At 38.4% G+C, this 19,246-nt stretch overlaps 1 protein-coding gene across 7 annotated transcripts in view; it reads right to left on the bottom strand.

Annotated features, from left to right (window-relative positions):
• Positions 1-19,246, bottom strand: part of LOC123507053 (tumor protein 63-like) — a 36,850-nt gene that overhangs the window by 5,803 nt on the left and 11,801 nt on the right. For 4 of the 7 annotated variants that reach the window (XM_045259579.1, XM_045259584.1, XM_045259582.1 and 1 more), the window contains 4 exons: positions 16,828-16,890; positions 6,995-7,138; positions 4,032-4,227; positions 901-1,114 (listed from right to left, as the gene is read on the bottom strand). In XM_045259579.1, coding sequence (XP_045115514.1) covers positions 901-1,114; positions 4,032-4,227; positions 6,995-7,138; positions 16,828-16,890 — 617 coding nt within the window. The remainder of the gene's footprint in view (positions 1-900; positions 1,115-4,031; positions 4,228-6,994; positions 7,139-16,827; positions 16,891-19,246) is intronic. The other 3 variants (XM_045259580.1, XM_045259585.1, XM_045259583.1) reach the window with 1 other exon arrangement.

Below are 19,246 nucleotides of genomic sequence, written 5' to 3'. Positions count from 1 at the left end.
TAGCAGAGAAAGGTGGAGGATTGTCAATGTTTAACTTACGTGCCACTGCAGCATATATTTCTCTTGCCTTCTGTCTTACCTTACCAGAAGATATGCACACATTTCGGTCATTTTGTCAACAATATATTTCTTCAAATAGTGTTCTGTTGTTACCATCAACTTGCTTGTAGGATGCGTGATGTGAGCAACTTGAATCACAGAGCTCCTCGGCGTCTTTCAGGAAACGTTTTATTTCCTCACGTTTCGCTCTTATTCCTCTAACAGTAGACTCACTAATGTTGAACAAGTTTCCAACGGCAACAGGTCCCATTCCAGCATCAAGCTTATCCAACACTTCGCCTTTTTCCTTCATGTTTAACAGTCTTTTCTTCTTACCCTGCCTCTCTGGCCTGCTTCCTTTTGCAAGTAGGTTTCTTGAGCCACATGCTGCAGTGCCTCCTTTATTTCCTGACATCACAATTAATTAGCTTGCATATAAGAACTATCAAGATGCTGGTGGAAGAGGGCTAAGGACGCGTGCACACGTGGTCAGCTCAGTCAGCCAACTGCAGGAGTCTTGGGGCAGCATACGTGACGCCGCCCGGAAGGAAATGCGACCGATACTTGTCAAAGCAGCGCACTCGGGATGGTAAGAATTTAGGACTAAGTGCCAAACTCGAAGATTGCGAAACTCGGATAGCGCTAAACTCAGGAGGGTACTGTAATTCAATTTAGTAACTGAAATACACTGAAAAACTGAAAGCATGATAATGTTCCTGTGTCCCTGCAACCCATAGTTTGAGAACCACTGCTATAAATGATCAATGCCAAGTAAGCTGAGTTGGTATTGACTCTCCTCTCATTATGTTTTATCATAAGAATGGCTCAAATCTTGTATACTAAAGCCAGGTAAATACAAACCCATTTTCCAAAGTAAGCACAATAGAGATTGGTCGTCTGTTAATACCACCAACACAAGAACCAAGGCACATGAAGCGCAGCAAGATGAGGGCATAATCTGGGCTGTTCTGGTGCAGGTCCAGAGGCACCACAACAGAGAGCCGGCCTGAGGGACTCTCCTGGTACAGAGCAGCAGGGTGGTCTGCCCTCACCACATGGTTTGGGTAAGGAAAGTCTGAAAAGTACAGAACAGTTACTGAAAGTTTATACAAAGCTGTACATGGCAGTGTTCATAAAACATCTGTCATGTCTCCTAATTGTGCATCAATGTAATGGTGAGATGTTAATGTAAAAGTGCTCTGAATCTCATGAGACCAAATTTATTACAATTCAAAGACTACTGTATCATGAATGATATGTTTGATGCTTGTATTTGTATGCATGTATGTTTCGGCACTTCAAAATTTGTATCATGAATGATATGTTTGTAGTTCAGTATTTCTGCATGCTTTGGCACTTAAATTTTGAGTGTGTTGTTTAGTGAGAACTGCAGTGGCTTTGCTTTCATTGTGTTGATGGCAGTTGTAGTCCAGCTTGGACTTTACCATTATACTTTTCCCCAGGATCACTGTACCACAGTTGTAGTGATTGGATCTTGAACCGAGTGTCAATCCTGGCATTGGAGATTGTACATGGGTGTGGTGTTTAATGTCTTTTATGACTGCAACGTTTGGGACGACTATGCCGTAAGTTCAATGAAGTACAGACAATCCCCGCTTAACCCTTGTGCGACGGGGTAATTACAAATTCATCATTCCCATCTGCGGGTAAAATGATAAACTTAAAAAAATCACAGGAGATAGTTTTACTCATGAAAATATGTTTCTCTTTGAAATTCTGAATACAATGATGTACTTTGCAGCTTGCTACAATCTCTGACAGCAAAGTTATTGCTTATCAAATATTCCTCCTGATAGCCACGATGTAACCCGCCGTGGAGAAACAACCCTCCATGCGATACCAGCGTTCTCTCTCTCTCTCTCTCTCTCTCTCTCTCTGGGAATATCTTTTGGGTGAAGAAATTGTACTTCCAATGAAAGAGAGAGAGAGAGCTACCCTCCTAACGAGAGAGAGAGAGAGAGAGAGAGAGAGAGAGAGAGAGAGAGAGAGAGAGAGAGAGAGAGAGAGAGAGAGAGATGTGTCAGCTTGTTTTGACTCTAGGCCTTTCCCGACTCTCCTAATCTCTCTCTCTCTCTCATTCTTTTTTCTTTCTTTCATTCATTCTTGTCTTCACTTTCACTAAAATCCACATCACTCCCAAATGACATGTATATATCACTATCCATCTCGTTGTTGTGATATCTCCCCTCATGTGGCGGGGACGTTCCACCCGCAGTGTCATGGGGGTTGCCAGATGTCTCCTCCAAGATGGAAAGATGTGAGCCTAGACCGAGATGAAATAGCAAAACTGGCAACTCAGCTTGTGGACAGTGTTGCCTGATACATACACTCGCCCTCCGACTTGAGTAAGAAAACGGGAAGTTTAAAGAAGTGGCGCAAAAATCATGATTATATGAACGATCACCGCTGCATGAAACGTACCGATGCGACCGTTCATGAACGATCACCGCCTCAAAAGGGTTAACAAACGTTCACAAAATGAAATTTTGCTACAACAAATGTTTCCTTTTACTACCATCTGCTCGTTTAACGAACACCAAACTTACTTTAGCGAAATTTTATCCAGGTAATTTTTTCCAAGTTTGAAAGCCCTGCCAAATCACACAAGCTGACAGGCTTTTCAATACACCAGCGCCTCTCGTGGACAAAATGCACACCATTCACTCCCCCTAGTTCAAAACAAAAACAGCATCAGCAGCTCATCTTCCTTCGCTCTACATGCCACCAAAACGCCCTGCAATGTTGCCTAGTACTGCTAAGAAGACCAGGAAGTCTCTTACTCTTGAAGTAAAGCTAGAAATTATTCACAGACACAAGAGGCGAGAAAACTAATAGTATTGCTTGCCACCATGGCTTGACTCCATCTACTGTCTCTACTATTTTCAAGTCAGCAGACTCTATTAAGAAGGCTGATGAGATCATATCTTCCTTGCAAGCTAAAAGAACCACCTGAACTCGTGACTCTGCAATGGATAAAATGGAAAGCCTTGTGGAAATGTGGTACATAAGTTTTGTATGCAGTACAATGATGTGCCCTTTGTTTACATTCCACAGGTTGCCGGTTAGTGTCTTTCCCGCTTCACTCTCCCTCCCTTCATAAATTTAAGATCATCAATATTGTAAAGTTACATACATACATACATTAGTGTACATTATAATGACTTAAATTAAACTGCCTAAATGTTTAACTTCATAATTTTTACTTTCATTAAACCATTCACTGTACTATGATGCACTCTCGCTTTGTTTACTCTCAATGGAAATTCAAGTCAAGGGTTAAACTTGTTATAATTGGCTCGCATAATGAAAATTCGCTTAACGAACGTTTTTTTTAGGAACGTAACTCATTTGTTATGCGGGGGTTGCCTGTATGTATTATGTACTCCCTTGTGTTAGGTTCATTCATTGTAGATATTGGGCATGAGATTAAGGATGTCTGATGGTGTTATTTTGTTGACTTATTATATCCTCAATATGATAAATGCATTCACTGAGGTACACTTGCTTATGATGTTTGATTATACATTTGCATTGATTTCTTCAATTATTGATAATGTAATACCCATAAAGGTTGAAATAAAAAAAAAATTGACAATGCTTGGCTATATTCATCCTACAACTACATAAATCAAACATTTTTAGAGGCAGACAAGACTTCTTCTTTTGGGCAATACTTTTTATATGAGACAAGATCTTTGCTGTCTTGCAAGGTGTTGAACAATCTAGTTTGGTTTTCAGGAAAACATAATAACTAAGAAAATCTCCTACATTTTTGTTACACTTTTCACTGACTACATCAACTGTGTGTGCTGATAACTTAATAACTTAACAAAGAGCTTCCTGTAAAACAGGAAAGTCAATGCAATCAGGGACATTTTTATAGCTTAATGATTGACACATTTAAGAAATAATTTTAAATACTTTACCAATTAACTTCTAAAGAATTGTTTTAAAAACAGCTTAGTCCTTACCATGATTGGTTGCTTCAGCAATTGCTGCATGGTTGGGACAGCGAATTACATTTGTTCTCAAGAATTCAGGGCTGGAAAATACAAGGATGGCTCGGATGTACATTTTCTCGTCATCAGTAGGTGGGTTATTCATCCTCACCTCAAATGGCACAGCCTTGTTGAGGTTTGTATACAATTTGTTGACAATGGTGCTCATCTGGAAAAGAAACAAAGGTAACTGGTTTAATAGGCAGCCAATAGACTGCAGAAAGTTCATTAATTTCATGATACTTATTATTTGTCACCCTGTGATACAATTATGAATAGTCTAAGTAGGCTGCTACAAGATTAATGGATCCCATGTAATCTATTTTTGTAGGTGAAACAAGATAAAGCTTTAAACAACATTTGGTATACATGGAAATAAATCTGATACTAAATACAGGTCAACACTGGGATGACTTTTGATAATTCCAAATAAACTTGTACAACACTTTAAGTTCTTCCTCTCAAAACCTCTAAAATTTGTCTTCTATTTAAAATAACTAGAATTATTTTACATTTCCCACACAAGTAATGAGACAAACTAAATTCTATGCAATACTTCAGAAAGGTTGTACAGTGCCTTTACTGTTGTAGTTGTAACAAGTGTATATTTTGGTGGATAAGATGACTTTCAGTTAAGACAACCCTCATATCTTAGTCTGAATTTAATAGTTTTAGGTGATACCAGTGACATATGACAAAAACTAAATTACCAAACTACCAGTGGTGAAGTTTTGGTCAGTGAGCGCCAGACAACTGAGACACTGATGAACTGTACATATCAGTACAATGTATAAAACACCTTGAATATATTACAATTAATAAGATACGATAATCTTCAAGGGCAAAATAGAACCCAAAGTAAAATTACCAGATATTTTTGTAAATTACCATGAAAAAGGATGGATATACAAAGATGGAGAAAAATAATGTGTAGTAACATAGGTTTTCTTTAACATAAGCCAATGGTTCTTAACCTGGGATACACACATCCCCAGGGATATGTGGAAGGAATTTTGGGGGTATATGACATTTCTTAAAATACAGTAAACATCAGACCTGAATAAGCCAGATACTAGATAAGTCAGATCCAGTGGATCCTTGGACTTGGAACATAATACATTCCAGAATGTTCCAAGTCCGAAACTATTTATCCCACAGGAAACAATATAAAAAATTCTAAACCGTTCCAAGACCCTGAATTTTTACCTAAATAAAGAAAAGTTCAACTATGTAAAAATTCATATTATCTAATTTTTGGTGGCGATCTTCATGGCACATGTGGTGTGGGAAGGCAAGGGAGGTTAGATGAATATTTCAAAAATTTTACTTCTGAATCTTTTTCACCTACTCGGTACTTGAGACCATAAATCACCATTCTGTGAAGTTTTTCCAAAAATTAAATACCCTTCTCTCCCTAGAAGCCATTTTTAAAGGCCTCATGCTGTTGAGTCATAGCTTGAATCACGAGCTAGAAAAATTACGTCAAGAGGTCTTCTATTAGTGCGCACCTCAGTTGATGCATTTCCGGCTTTATGCACACCCTCACTTTGTTTCCATCACTCGTACAATGCACAAAATTTCCAAATTTATGTGCACTTGGCGAAAGAAACTTTCATTTAGAACAAAATATATTTTCAATAAAATAATTTTTACGCCAAAAAACAATAAAATAAATTAAAACAAATTTAGAAATGATATTTCAACAACAAAACTAACAATCAAATGTCAAAATATATAAATTAAACATTAAATAACAAAGAACTAACGAGACAGTTCAACACTGTGTTTATGTTTTGGTCCAGCTATGTTCCAACTTGCCTGTGTTATGGTTTCATGTTTCATGTTTGCTAAACAGGTTTGTGAATACGGCTCCTTCCAAAAATATGAAAGAGAAGGATGTTACAGGTATAGCTTATCAAGAAATGTAAAATATTTTCACTTCAAGAGAAACTAGACATCATAGCCAAGGTTGAGGCAGGTGAGAAGCTCCGTGAAGTAGGCACATTTAACTCAATGAGTTCACAGTGCATAACAATGAGAAATGTAAAAGATGCCATAAACAATGTAGTGCAGGAATGATCGATACGGGGCCCCTTATGGAGGGGGGGGCATCAGGGTTCAGTCATGGTGGGTCCTGGACTCAATCTTATTTATAACATATTATTCGGTTAGTATGTTTTTGATATATGAGCACATTTTCTTGGTACCCTACCCACACATTAAGGGAGGACCCCTGCATCACTCAATGTTTGTATCCTACAGACATAAACTGACAAGAATTAGAATCAGACTTCAATAGGAAGAGATGGAGTGGCCAAGACAACGAGAAACAAACACAGCTGTGATCTTGAATTCCGCTACATGCATCACTCCTTCATCTCCCCTACCCTACCCTCGCCTCACACCATGCACCAGCCCACACACTTATCCATCCTCTGTCTCTATCAATACACTGCTATGATCTCCACAAGCACTTTCTTTTTAGCTATACGTACAGTGGAGACTCAATACTTAAACATCTAAACAGTCAAACTTTTCAATAATCAAACACAAAAGTTCAATTTAATACTCGAAAAATACTTGATAGTCAAACAGCCACACACGTGGTTGTAAACAAAGGCTCCTTGGTCTCTCCCCCCTCTCTCTGCCAGTTGTGCTGTCGCAGTCATCAGAATAACATTCTTTTGTATTCTAACTGTAGTTTTCCATTTATAAACTTACATTAACACCAATAGCTTATTAGCGAAGAAATTCTAATTATAAAATTTTATTAATGACTTTGAAGGAAATATTTATTATATGAAGCTGAAACTGGTTAGCAGGGGATATGATGAAAATATTAGCAATATTTCTTACAACCTCCTTCCTATGGTTGGCATTAAGTGGCATCAAAACATCATGACTGAATAACACACATGCTACTAAATACCACATACCAGCCACATGGGACTCTTGGTGGAGCGTTCCTTATCATCAACGGAGACTGTGAACCCATACTTGCCCTCCAAATTGGTGAGTGTTGGAACATCCACCATTCCACTTGGTCTTTGCTGTACTGCTGAATTCTGCAATGGTGCAAACTTTTCATTAAATAAAACTTCAGTGCTCACATCTACCATTTCTACTTTCATGATAAAAATTAGCAAGATATTTTAAAATTATCAAGATGTCATTTTTTAGCAAAATTACAACTTTAATCATATATATCTGAAAAGTGTAGAGAAGAAAAGAAATCTAATTTTACATACTATAAAAAAAACTAAATAGCTAAATAGCAGGTAATTTTACAATAACATTTTATAAATTATATGATGCTGGAAAAAAAAAGTCTGTCTGTATCTACAAGATGACACATGGTTGTGGCTACTCTAAATCAAAATAGAAACATGAGAACACATTCCTTGCATTCAACATACTACCATCATGGCATGAACTGGCAACTACAGATTTTATGTGAAAATAACTGATATGTGGGGAATAATTTAGAAGTTTTCCTTGTATGGGAAGAATGATCATTCCATAATCTACCAGTAAAATTGAACCCAGCCATAGTCCCCAAAAAGACCCCCAAATAGATATGCAAAGACTGCAAGGTCACACAGTCAACCTTCCTTCACTCTTCCTTTTCCCAGTCCCTCTCTTCCATTCTCTCTAGGATATGATAAATCATATCATAATGACTTCACAGTAGAGAGAGAGAGAGAGAGAGAGAGAGAGAGAGAGAGAGAGAGAGAGAGAGAGAGAGAGAGAGAGAGAGAGAGAGAGAGAGAGAATAGAAATTAAGAAAAAAAATAATATAAACAAAATGAGTGAGAAATTTTGTTTTTCATTTTTATTTACTGTTCAAGATCAACCAGTGTGACATTGCCTTTGTGTTCTGTGCTCAAATAATTATTATGTGGGATCCAGGATACAGTGTGAGTGATGGCTGAGGATCTACCCATCTGAACATCTACAATCAAGAGGGCCAGGTTCGAGTCCCGGTAAGCGGCAAGGCAAATGGGCAAGCCTCTTAATGTGTGGCCCCTGTTCACCTAGCAGTAAATAGGTACGGGATGTAACTCGAGGGGTTGTGGCCTCGCTTTCCCGGTGTGTGTTGTGTGTTGATGTGGTCTCAGTCCTACCCGAAGATCGGTCTATGAGCTCTGAGCTTGCTCCGTAATGGGGAAGACTGGCTGGGTGACCAGCAAGCGACCGAGATGAATTACACAAACACACACACACACACACACACACACACACACACACACACACACACACACACACACACACACACACACACACGAGTATGATACCCAGGCCCTGCAAAATTACAACTAGGTGAATACAACTAGGTGAATACACACACACACACACACACACACACACACACACACACACACACACACACACACACACACACACACACACACACACACACACACACACAGAGACACACACACACACACACACACACTGCATGTAGAAGAGACAAACAATGAACAGACACAGAAAGGGTTAAGAAGCGTTATGGTAGATAAACAGAAAATTAGCAAATTATTAGAAAAGGTCAGAAAAGTAATGGGGCCAGATGGAGTGTCAGGATGGACTCTGAGAGAATGTAGAAAACAGCTGGTAGAACTAATTTGGGATGTGTTCAACAGCTCCTTGATGGAAGAGAAAGTACCAAGGGAATGGAAACAAGCAAATATAGTCCCAATATTATTATTTTTTGGTGATATACAAAGGAAGAAAAAATACTGAACCCTAATTTCATACACCAGTGTCACTGACTAGTGTTGTGGGAAAAATCTGTGAAATTGTGATCAAAGAGGAATGGCTGGAATATCTGGAGGAAAATTAAATCATAAATAACACCCAATTTGGATTTATAAAAAAAGGAAGACCATGTATAATAAATTTACTAAGTTTCTATATAAAAGTAATAGATGAGGTATATGGAAGAGATGGATAGGTCAACACAGTGTATTTAGATATTAAAGAGGTTTTTGACAGTACCACACAGAAGACTTATGGAAAAAAGAACACATAGGGGGAGTATAGGGAAGTATCTTTAACTGGATGAGGGACTACTTAACAGGAAGAGAAATGAGGATAGTGATAACAGACACCCAATCAAGTTGGAGCACAGTCACTAGTGGTATACCACAGTGTTCAGCGGTGGCACCAATAATGTTTCACAATATCTATTAATGATATACAATAGGGCTTAAGTAGCTACATGAATTTGTTTACAGACAATACAAAACTACTGAGAGTAATAAAGAACAATGAGGACTGTATGGAATTGCAGAGATTGGATAAGATCTGGTAATGGAGCCGAAGGGGAAAATTAGAATTTAATGCCAAGAAATGTCATGTGATGGAAATGGGTAAAAGTAATAGTAGACCTACATGGGAAAAACAAATTGGGAGAAGAGATTATGATGAAGAAGAAAGAAGAAAAAGTCCTCGAAGTGGTTACACAAGATACACTGATCCCAAAAAAGACTCATAAAATGGGTTATTTGCTTCAACATACAAGACTAACAAACATCAGGGTAGCATTTAATTACATGGACAAGAGTATGATGAAAAAGCTCATTACCAGTATGATGAGACCCAACTTGAATCTGCAGCAGTGGTGTGGTCACCATACATGCAAAGGATATCAGGAAACTAGAAAGAATTCTAAAGACAGCTACAAAGATGGTGGCAAAAATAACCCTATGAAGAAAAGACTGAAGGAAATGGAACTACGTACCAACTTTGAAGGATAGATGGGGAAGAGGAGATCTAATCATAATGTATAAGATAGAAAACTGTATGGTAAAGATAGACAGACAAGACCTGTTAATATTAACTGATAATGGAGATAGACAGACAAGAGGACACTCTAAGATCATGAAAAGTCAATGTTTGAGAAACATTAAAAAGTTTAGTTTCCCACATAGGATGGTGGACATCTGGAGCAGCTTGAATGAAGAGATTGTAACAGTAGAAAGTTTGCATAAATCTAAGGAAAAATTTGACAAAATCAGATGAGGAGGCAGGTCACTATGAGCCCTGCTAAAACCCTATAATATACAACTAGGTAAATACACACACACACACACACACACACACACATGGCCCGGTAGCTCAGTGGTTAGAGCGCTGGCTTCACAAGCCAGATGACCGGGGTTCGATTCCCCAGCCGGGTGGAGATATTTGGGTGTGTCTCCTTTCACGTGTAGCCCCTGTTCACCTAGCAGTGAGTAGGTACGGGATGTAAATCGAGGAGTTGTGACCTTGTTGTCCCGGTGTGTGGTGTGTGCCTGGTCTCAGGCCTATCCCAAGATCAGAAATAATGAGCTCTGAGCTCGATCCGTAGGGTAACATCTGGCTGTCTCGTCAGAGACTGCAGCAGATCAAACAGTGAATTACACACACACACACACACACACACACACACACACACACACACACACACACACACACACACACACACACACACACAGACACACACATTAATTTGTTTGCGGATGATGCAAAGTTGTGTAGGTGTGTGAAGAGTGAAGAAGATTGTGAAATTTTACAGGCAGATCTGGATAAGATTTGGGAGTGGAGCAAGAGGTGGCAAATGGAATTTAATCTGAGCAAAAGTCATGTGATGGAGATGGGGAAGAGTGGAAGACGGCCAAGAGGGTCATATAAGATGGGTGAAGAAGTAGTGTTGAAAAAGGTGGAAAAGGAAAAGGATTTGGGAGTGATAATACAAGACCATGGGCAGTTTGAGGCTCATATTGATAAGATGTTTGGAGAAACGTATAATTTGATAAAAATATTGGATTAGCCTTCCATTATATGGATAAAGATATGATGAAGAAATTAATTAGTACGGTAATTAGACCAAGATTGGAATATGCTGGAGTGGTTTGGTCCCCTTATAAAAAGAAGCATATAAGGAAGTTGGAGAGATTGCAGAGAATGGCAACAAAAATGGTTCCGGAATTGGCAGAAATGACCTATGAGGAGAGATTAAAAGAAATGAATTTGCTTACCTTGGAACAAAGAAGAGAAAGAGGAGATTTAATACAGGTTTATAAACTGTTGAATGGACTGGATGAAGTGGATAATGAGCAAATGATGTTGAGAGAGGAAAACTTAAATAGAACTACGAGATCGCATAGTAAAAAGATAGCCAAGGGAATATGCTTGAAGGATGTGAAGAAATATAGTTTCCCACAAAGATGTGTGGAGGTGTGGAATGGTTTGAGTGAGGAGGTGGTGTCAGCGAGGAGTGTGCATAGTTTTAAAGGAAAGTTGGATGTGTGTAGATATGGAGACGGGGCCACACGAGTATGATACCCAGGCCCTGTAAAATTACAACTAGGTGAATACACATGCCCGGTAGCTCATTGGTTAGAGCGCTGGCTTCACAAGCCAGAAGACCAGGGTTCGATTCCCCGGCCGGGTGGAGATATTTGGGTGTGTCTCCTTTTACTTGTAGCCCCTGTTCACCTAGCAGTGAGTAGGTACGGGATGTAAATCGAGGAGTTGTGACCTTGTTGTCCCGGTGTGTGGTGTGTGCCTGGTCTCAGGCTATCCGAAGATCGGAAATAATGAGCTCTGAGCTCATTCCGTAGGGTAACGTCTGGCTGTCTCGTCAGAGACTGCAGCAGATCAAACAGTGAAACACACACACACACACACACACACACACACACACACACACACACACACACACACACACACGATCAGCTGATCTCAATACCAGAGGTTGTGTGTTTACAGAGGCCTGGGCAAATGCGTGACTTGTGTGGCAATAGTCTCCAGAAACTACATTGAAAGGCACCATGAGTAGGAAAGAACTTACATCCATAAGCAGGTATGAGAATAGGGAAGGAGTACAAGAAAAGGATGATGATGACAATGAGGAAGAGGCTAGATTCGGAGGATTTGATGAGACAAGTACCGCCCTCCATAGACGAGTTTTAACTTTGGAGAAAAAATTAGACAACTGGATAAGAGAAAGTATGAGAAGTAAAGAGAACGATAAACAGGAGAAAGAGTTTATGAACTTGAAAGAAAGGATAAAAAAAAAGTGGAAGAAAGTGAAGCTAGGTTAAGAGCAGAGAACGCGGAACTGAGAAAAGAACTAGCCAAATATAAGAAACAAATGGATGAAGGACTTCGTAAAGTAGAGAAAGAAAAAGAGGACCTGAAAGATCTAGTTAGCAAAGAAGAGGAAAGAGTACAAGACATGATTAAAAAGAAGTACAGGCATGGAGAGTACAAGATAAGAAAGACAAAGATAACTTACAGGAGGTGATTCAAGAACAACTAAAAGAAAGAGACGAGAACATGGCAAATAAAATGATTGGAGTCCTTAAGAAAAAGGAAAACCTAGTAAGGGAAATTGCAGAAAAAAAAGTGTAATCATCTTTGGACTAAAAGAAAAAAATGTAAAATATAGACCAAGAAGGGAAAAGGAGGAAATGAATTCAGTTAAAGACCTACTAAAAAATCTAAATGACAAAGATAGGCAGAACCTAGAGGAGGAAGTGGAGGAAATTAACAGGATGGGACCTTATCAAGATGGAACAACAAGACCAATTAAGATACTACTAAAATCACAAGCAGCAACAGAAGAGATATTACATAGAACAACAAAACTCAGAGAAACAGAAGGCTGCAAGGATATATATATATATATATATATATATATATATATATATATATATATATATATATATATATATATATATATATATATATATATAGAAAAATAAGAATGAGGAAGAAAGGAAGAGATACAACAAATTGGTGGCAGCAGTGAGGGAAAAAAAATAATGAAAGGTCAGAGGAGGAAAAAAGGCATTTTTTGGGGAGAATTCTAGGAGACAGGATAAGAAAATGGTATATAAGAGAGAAGGAAGAGGCAACAGTGGACCAAGTGTAACTAAAAGTGATAAGGGCAAGAAACTAAAAATGATGTATACGAACATAGATGGGGTTCTATCAAGTAAATTAGAACTAAAAGATTACATACTGTAAAGAAAGAAAAACCAGATATTGTATTCCTGGCTGAAAAAAAACTAAATGAGGCAATCAAAATAGGCATAGATAATAGATATAACGTATGGAGGAAAGACAGAGGGGGTAAAGGAGGAGGAGGAGTCATGATAATGACAAGGAAAGAGATGGTGGTAAATCATGTGGAATATGGGGAAGAAAAAGCAGAAGTACTGTATGTATATTAAGATGCATATTAATAAAAAAGACTTAACAATCATTGTAACATATGTGCCACCAAAAACAAATGCATGGACCAACCAAGAATATAAAGATATGATAGATGACACTATAAGGAGTCTAACGAGTCATTAAAGAAAGGAGAAAATGTTAATAGTAGGAAACTTCAACTGTAAAAAAGTGGACTGGGAAAATTATGAAAGTGGAATGGGGGAAGAAGCCTGGGGAGAAAGATTCCTAAACCTAATGATAGATAATATGATGGATCAAAAAGTAAAGGAAAACACAAGATTCAGAGGAAACGATGAGCCGGCGAGATTAGACCTGGTTTTTACAAGAGGTATACAAATGAATGATGATATAAGATATAAGTGCCCACTGGGAAAGAGTGATCATGTAATATTAGAAATGGATATAGAAGAGGGAAAAGAAGATAGAGATGAATCATACAAAGGAGACCGATTAAATTACAGAAAGGCTGATATTAAGAATCTCAAGAACTATTTCAAATACGCTAACTGGGAGGAGATGGAAAACTCTGAGGGGGTGCAAGAGAAATATAACTTATTTTTGGAAATATACAAAACAGGAGTCAGGGAATATGTCCCAAAATATAGACCTAAGGAAGAAGGAAAGAAAGATTGGTTTAATGCAAAGTGTGCCAGGGCAAAGGAGAAAAGAGATGGAGCATGGAAAAGGTGGAGGAGAAATAGAAATGCAGTAAATAAGGAAAACTTCAAGATAGCAAGAAATGAATATGTTAAAGTAAGGAAGGAAGAGGAGAGGATCTATGAAAAGGACATTGTCGAAAAATGCAAGGAGCAACCAAAATTGTTCTACAGATTCATAAACGGAAAAATAAGACAAAAAGAAACAATAGAAAGGTTAAAAGGAGAAAATGGGATGGTGGAAGACCCAAAAGTATGGCAGAACTGTTAAATAATAAGTTCCAGGAGGTCTTTACTAAGGAATCCAAATTTGAAAGACCACAGGGTAATAGAGAGACCATCTATATGAAAGAGATTAAAGTAACCAAGCTTGAAATAAAAGAGTTAATGAAGGAACTGGATGAAGAAAAGGCAATGGGACCGGATGAAGTCTCAGGCAGAATACTGAAAGAATGTAGGGAAGAACTAGCAAGTCCTATACACAACATCATAAAATGCTCAATAGAAAATGGAACAGTACCAGTAGAATGGAAAAGAGCTGAGGTGGTTCCCATATATAAGAGCGGAAGGAAGGAAGAACCTCTAAATTACAGACCGGTATCACTAACTAGTGTAATATGTAAGATGTGTGAAAGAGTAATAAAGAAACAATGGATCGAGTTCCTTGAAGACAACAAATTATTATCAAATAGCCAATTTGGTTTTAGAAAAGGTCGGTCGTGTGTAACAAATTTACTGAGTTTCTACTCTAGAATAGTTGACAGGGTACAAGAGAGAGAGGGATGGGTTGATTGTATTTACTTGGATTTAAAAAGGCGTTTGATAAAGTGCCACATGCAAGATTACTGTGGAAATTAGAGGAGAAGGGTGGTTTAAAAGGAAGCACATTGAGATGGATGGAAAATTATTTGAGGGGGAGAGAAATAAGGACGGTAGTCAAAGATATGAAGTCCAAGTGGAGAGCAGTAGAAAGCGGAGTGCCACAGGGGTCAGTATTGGCCCAATACTTTTCTCATTTATATAAACGACATGCCAGAAGGAGTGAACAGCTACATAAATCTGTTTGTGGACGATGCGAAACTGTGCAGAGTTATAAAGCAAAAAGAGGATTGTGAAATACTGCAAGAAGACCTAAATAAGATCTGGGAATGGAGTAAAAGTGGGAGATGGAATTCAATGTGGACAAAAGCCATGTCATGGAAATGGGAAAGAGTGAAAGACGACCAGTGGGAATCTATAAGATGGGAGATGGAGTAGAACTGGAGAAAGTAAAAAGGAAAAGGATTTGGGAGTGACGATGGAAGAAAATAATCAACCGGCAAGCCATATTGATAGAATTTTCAGAGAGACATATAATTTGCTAAGGAATATTGGAATAGCATTTCACTACATGGACAAAGAAATGATGAAGAAACTGATAAGTACTATAATAAGACCCAGATTGGAATATGCAGGAGTAGTGTGGACCCCTCACAAAAAGAAACACATAAGGAAGCTGGAGAGACTACAAAAAATGGCTACAAGAATGGTCCCAGAACTTGAAGGGATGACATATGAGGAGAGACTAAAGGCTATGGATCTTCCAACATTGGAACAGAGAAGGGAGAGAGGGGATCTCATACAAGTTTATAAATTGATCAACGGAATGGACCAAGTGGACAATGAGTATCTGATCCTGAGAGAAGAATATGCCAGTCGAAGCACAAGATCGCATAGTAAGAAGCTGAGGAAGGGAAGATGTCTAAGAGATATTAAAAAGTATAGTTTCCTGCAAAGATGTGTTGAGACGTGGAACAGTTTGAATGAAGAAGTAGTGTCTGCAACGAGTGTACACAGTTTTAAAGAAAGATTGGATAAGTGTAGATATGGAGACGGGGCCACACGAGCATAAAGCCCAGGCCCTGTAAAACTACAACTAGGTAAATACAACTAAGTAAATACACACACACATAGTGTAGTGGTTAGCACGCTTGACTCACAATCGAGTGGGCCTGGGTTTGAGTCCCATGGGCGGTGAGGCAAATGGGCAAGCCTCTTAATGTGTAGCCCCTGTTCACCTAGCAGTAAATAGGTACAGGATGTAACTCAAGGGGTTGTGGCCTCGCTTTCCCGGTGTGTGGAGTGTGTGTTGTGGTCTCAATCCTACCCAAAGATCGGTCTATGAGCTTTGAGCTCGCTCTGTAATGGGGGAAGACTGGCTGGGTGACCAGCAGGCAACTGTGGTGAATTACACACACACACACACACACACACACACACACACACACACACAGTAACTATATTCACCTATCAGTGAATAGCTATGGAAAAGATGTTGTTTTAATGAAATTTCAAAAATTAGTATTGCATGCACACACTCCAACACTAAAAATCAATCTTACATACAGACTTCAGATGGTCAGGTTGTGTAAAAATAGTAAAATAGATTAAATAAATAATAATATAAATAAATGAAAAAATAAAGAAAAATAAACTAATAAACATTATGAATAATAATACATTATATGTCGTATATGTACAAACAGATGATAACTGTAACCCCTAATATTCTGACACTTAAGTAGTTTGTCAGCATAGAAATCCAAGAAATACTTCCTAATTACTATTGCATATATTTTGAGATGTTTTGTGACCATCTGCATGATCTGTAACTACAATGACCACAAACTTTCCAAAACAAATATTGGTGTTTTTTTCCATCTATGATAAAGAATTCTTCCTAAACAGTTATCATAATCATGTAAATATTCTTTAAAGCCTTTATTAATTTCCACTGAAACCTGTTAAAAGTAGTTGACAAGGCAGTAAAACCTTCAAGAATACAAAATTATCATGTGATTTCCAGAATAAGTCATCATCATCACCTGGGAAAAGATCCAACTTACCTGGCCAATGTTAAGCTGAGTCTGGCCACTAGTAAGACCCGCTGATGTCCCGTAACAACCACCCTATGGAAAGACTTAATATTAGTCATGACTCTTTAACCTGAACACTCTAGAATCACTTGACCTATGCAACCACATCCTATTAAATAAATTGCTACAGTTATTTGTAGTAATATCATAATCTAGAAAATGTTTCAGATAAAAGCAGAATTTAACAGTAATTTCTATCACAGTGTCTTTGTGGTCCCTCCAAGACTATCAAAGCAAGGCAACTTGTGAACCCAAGTACAATTTTATCTTCTGTCTGGCTAATGGGCATGAAACTGAATGGACTTTGAAGCATCACTACTTGAGAGGAAAGCACAGATGTGAATAGAAGACAAGGAAGATGTAGCATTCCACCTTCCATCTCATGTTTTTTCTTATTCTTTTATCCACTGATATTTTTTCTTTCTTTTTTTATTTTATGGCCTATAGTACCTGTAGGTATATTTGAAGAATATGGGAAGCACTGTCCAGCTTCCAACCATTAGTGGTGTAGTCAACTTTATTTAAAGTGGTACCCATATTAGAGCCCATATCACCACCTAAGTGCATCTTTGGTGTGACCATTTAGAACCTGGGTACCATGTAGGTAACTTTGAACCACTCGACAAATGACAAAGTTTCAAGGTAGCACGTGGTGGGATTCAAACTTACTCATGGACGTTTGCCCAATCCCACGCTCACATCTTATCCTGCTTCTTTGTAAACAGAGGCAACAATAAAGTTTAAATTCAATTCAACTGTAAAACTTCAGAACCTAAAGACAGCCAGCATATCAGATGAATTGAGGGTAAGAATGTGGCAGGTTACTTAACTTTTCACCATGACTACTTCACTGGTGATGCACAACAAGGAGTCTCATACAGATACTATGAAAGTAATGTAATCTGATGTTCATATCTGATATGGAATCATGAACTTGAATGTTCTTAATGGTTTTGCCTTATCTAATTTCCAGATTGATACATCTCAGACAGAATGAAAGTTCTCCTCTCTCTCTATCTCTCTCTCTCTCTCTCTCTTTGTGTGTGTGTGTGTGTGTGTGTGTGTGTGTGTGTGTGTGTGTGTGTGTGTGTGTGTGTGTGTGTGTGTGTGTGTGTGTGTAATTCTTTCACTGTTTGATCTGCTGCAGTCTCTGACGAGACAGCCAGACGTTACCCTACGGAACGAGCTCAGAGCTCATTGTGTGTGTGTGTGTGTGTGTGTGTGTGTGTTTGTGTGTGTTTACCTAGTTGTATTGTACAGAGTTCAAGCGGGGCTCATTGTGTCCAGTCTCCATTTATCCAATTTTTCCTTAAAGTTATGCACATATGTGTGTGTGTGTATTTACCTAGTTGTAGTTTTACAGGGCCTGGGCTTTATGCTCGTGTGGCCCCGTCTCCATATCTACACTTTTCCAATTTTTCTTTAAAACTATGCACACTCGTTGCTGACACCACTTCCTCAATCAAACTGTTCCTAGTCTCAACACATCTTTGCTGGAAACTATATTTTTTAACATCTCTCATACATCTTCCATTCCACAGTTTCTTACTATGCGACCTCGTGCTTTTAGTGTCATTCTTCTCTCAGGATTAGTTTCTCATTATCCACTTGATCCATTCCGTTAATCAATTTATAAACTTCTATCAGATCCCCTCTCTCTTTTCTCTGTTCCAGGGTTGGTAGATCCATAGCTTTTAGTCTCTCCTCATATGTCATCCCTTTAAATTCTGGAACCATTCATGTAGTCATTTTTTTGTAGTCTCTCCAATTTCCTTATGTGTTTCTTTTTATGGAGGGTCCACACAACTCCTGCATATTCCAATCTAGGTCTTATTTTAGTAATTATCAATTTCTTCATCATTCCTTTGTCAATGTAGTGAAACCCTAATCCAATATTCCTTAGCAAATTATGTCTCTGAAAATTCTATCAATATGGCTTACCGGTTGAGAGTTTTCTTCCATCGTCACTCCCAAGTCCTTTTCCTTTCTTACTTTTTCTAGTTCTACTCCATCTCCCATCTTATAGATTCCCACTGGTCGTCTTTCACTTTTTTCCCATTTCCATGACATGGCTTATGTCCACATTGAATTCCATCTCCCATTTTTCACTCCATTTCCTGATCTTGTTTAAGTCTTCCTGTAGTATTTCACAATCCTCTTTTTGTTTTATGACTCTGCACAGTTTCGTATCATCCGCAAACAGATTTATGTAGCTGTGTGTGTTTGTATGTGTGTGTGTGTGTGTGTGTGTGTGTGTGTGTGTGTGTGTGTGTGTGTGTGTGTGTGTGTGTGTGTGTGTGTGTGTGTGTGTGTGTGTGTGTGTGTGTGCAAGTGCACCTAGTTGTGACATACAAGAGAGTAGTCAAGCTCGTACTGTCTCATCTCCATG

Source organism: Portunus trituberculatus, chromosome 21, assembly GCF_017591435.1.
Source record: "Portunus trituberculatus isolate SZX2019 chromosome 21, ASM1759143v1, whole genome shotgun sequence".
Taxonomy (NCBI): domain Eukaryota; kingdom Metazoa; phylum Arthropoda; class Malacostraca; order Decapoda; family Portunidae; genus Portunus; species Portunus trituberculatus.
Note: the sequence above shows the minus strand (reverse complement) of the source record. Positions and strands in the feature narration are given on the sequence as shown.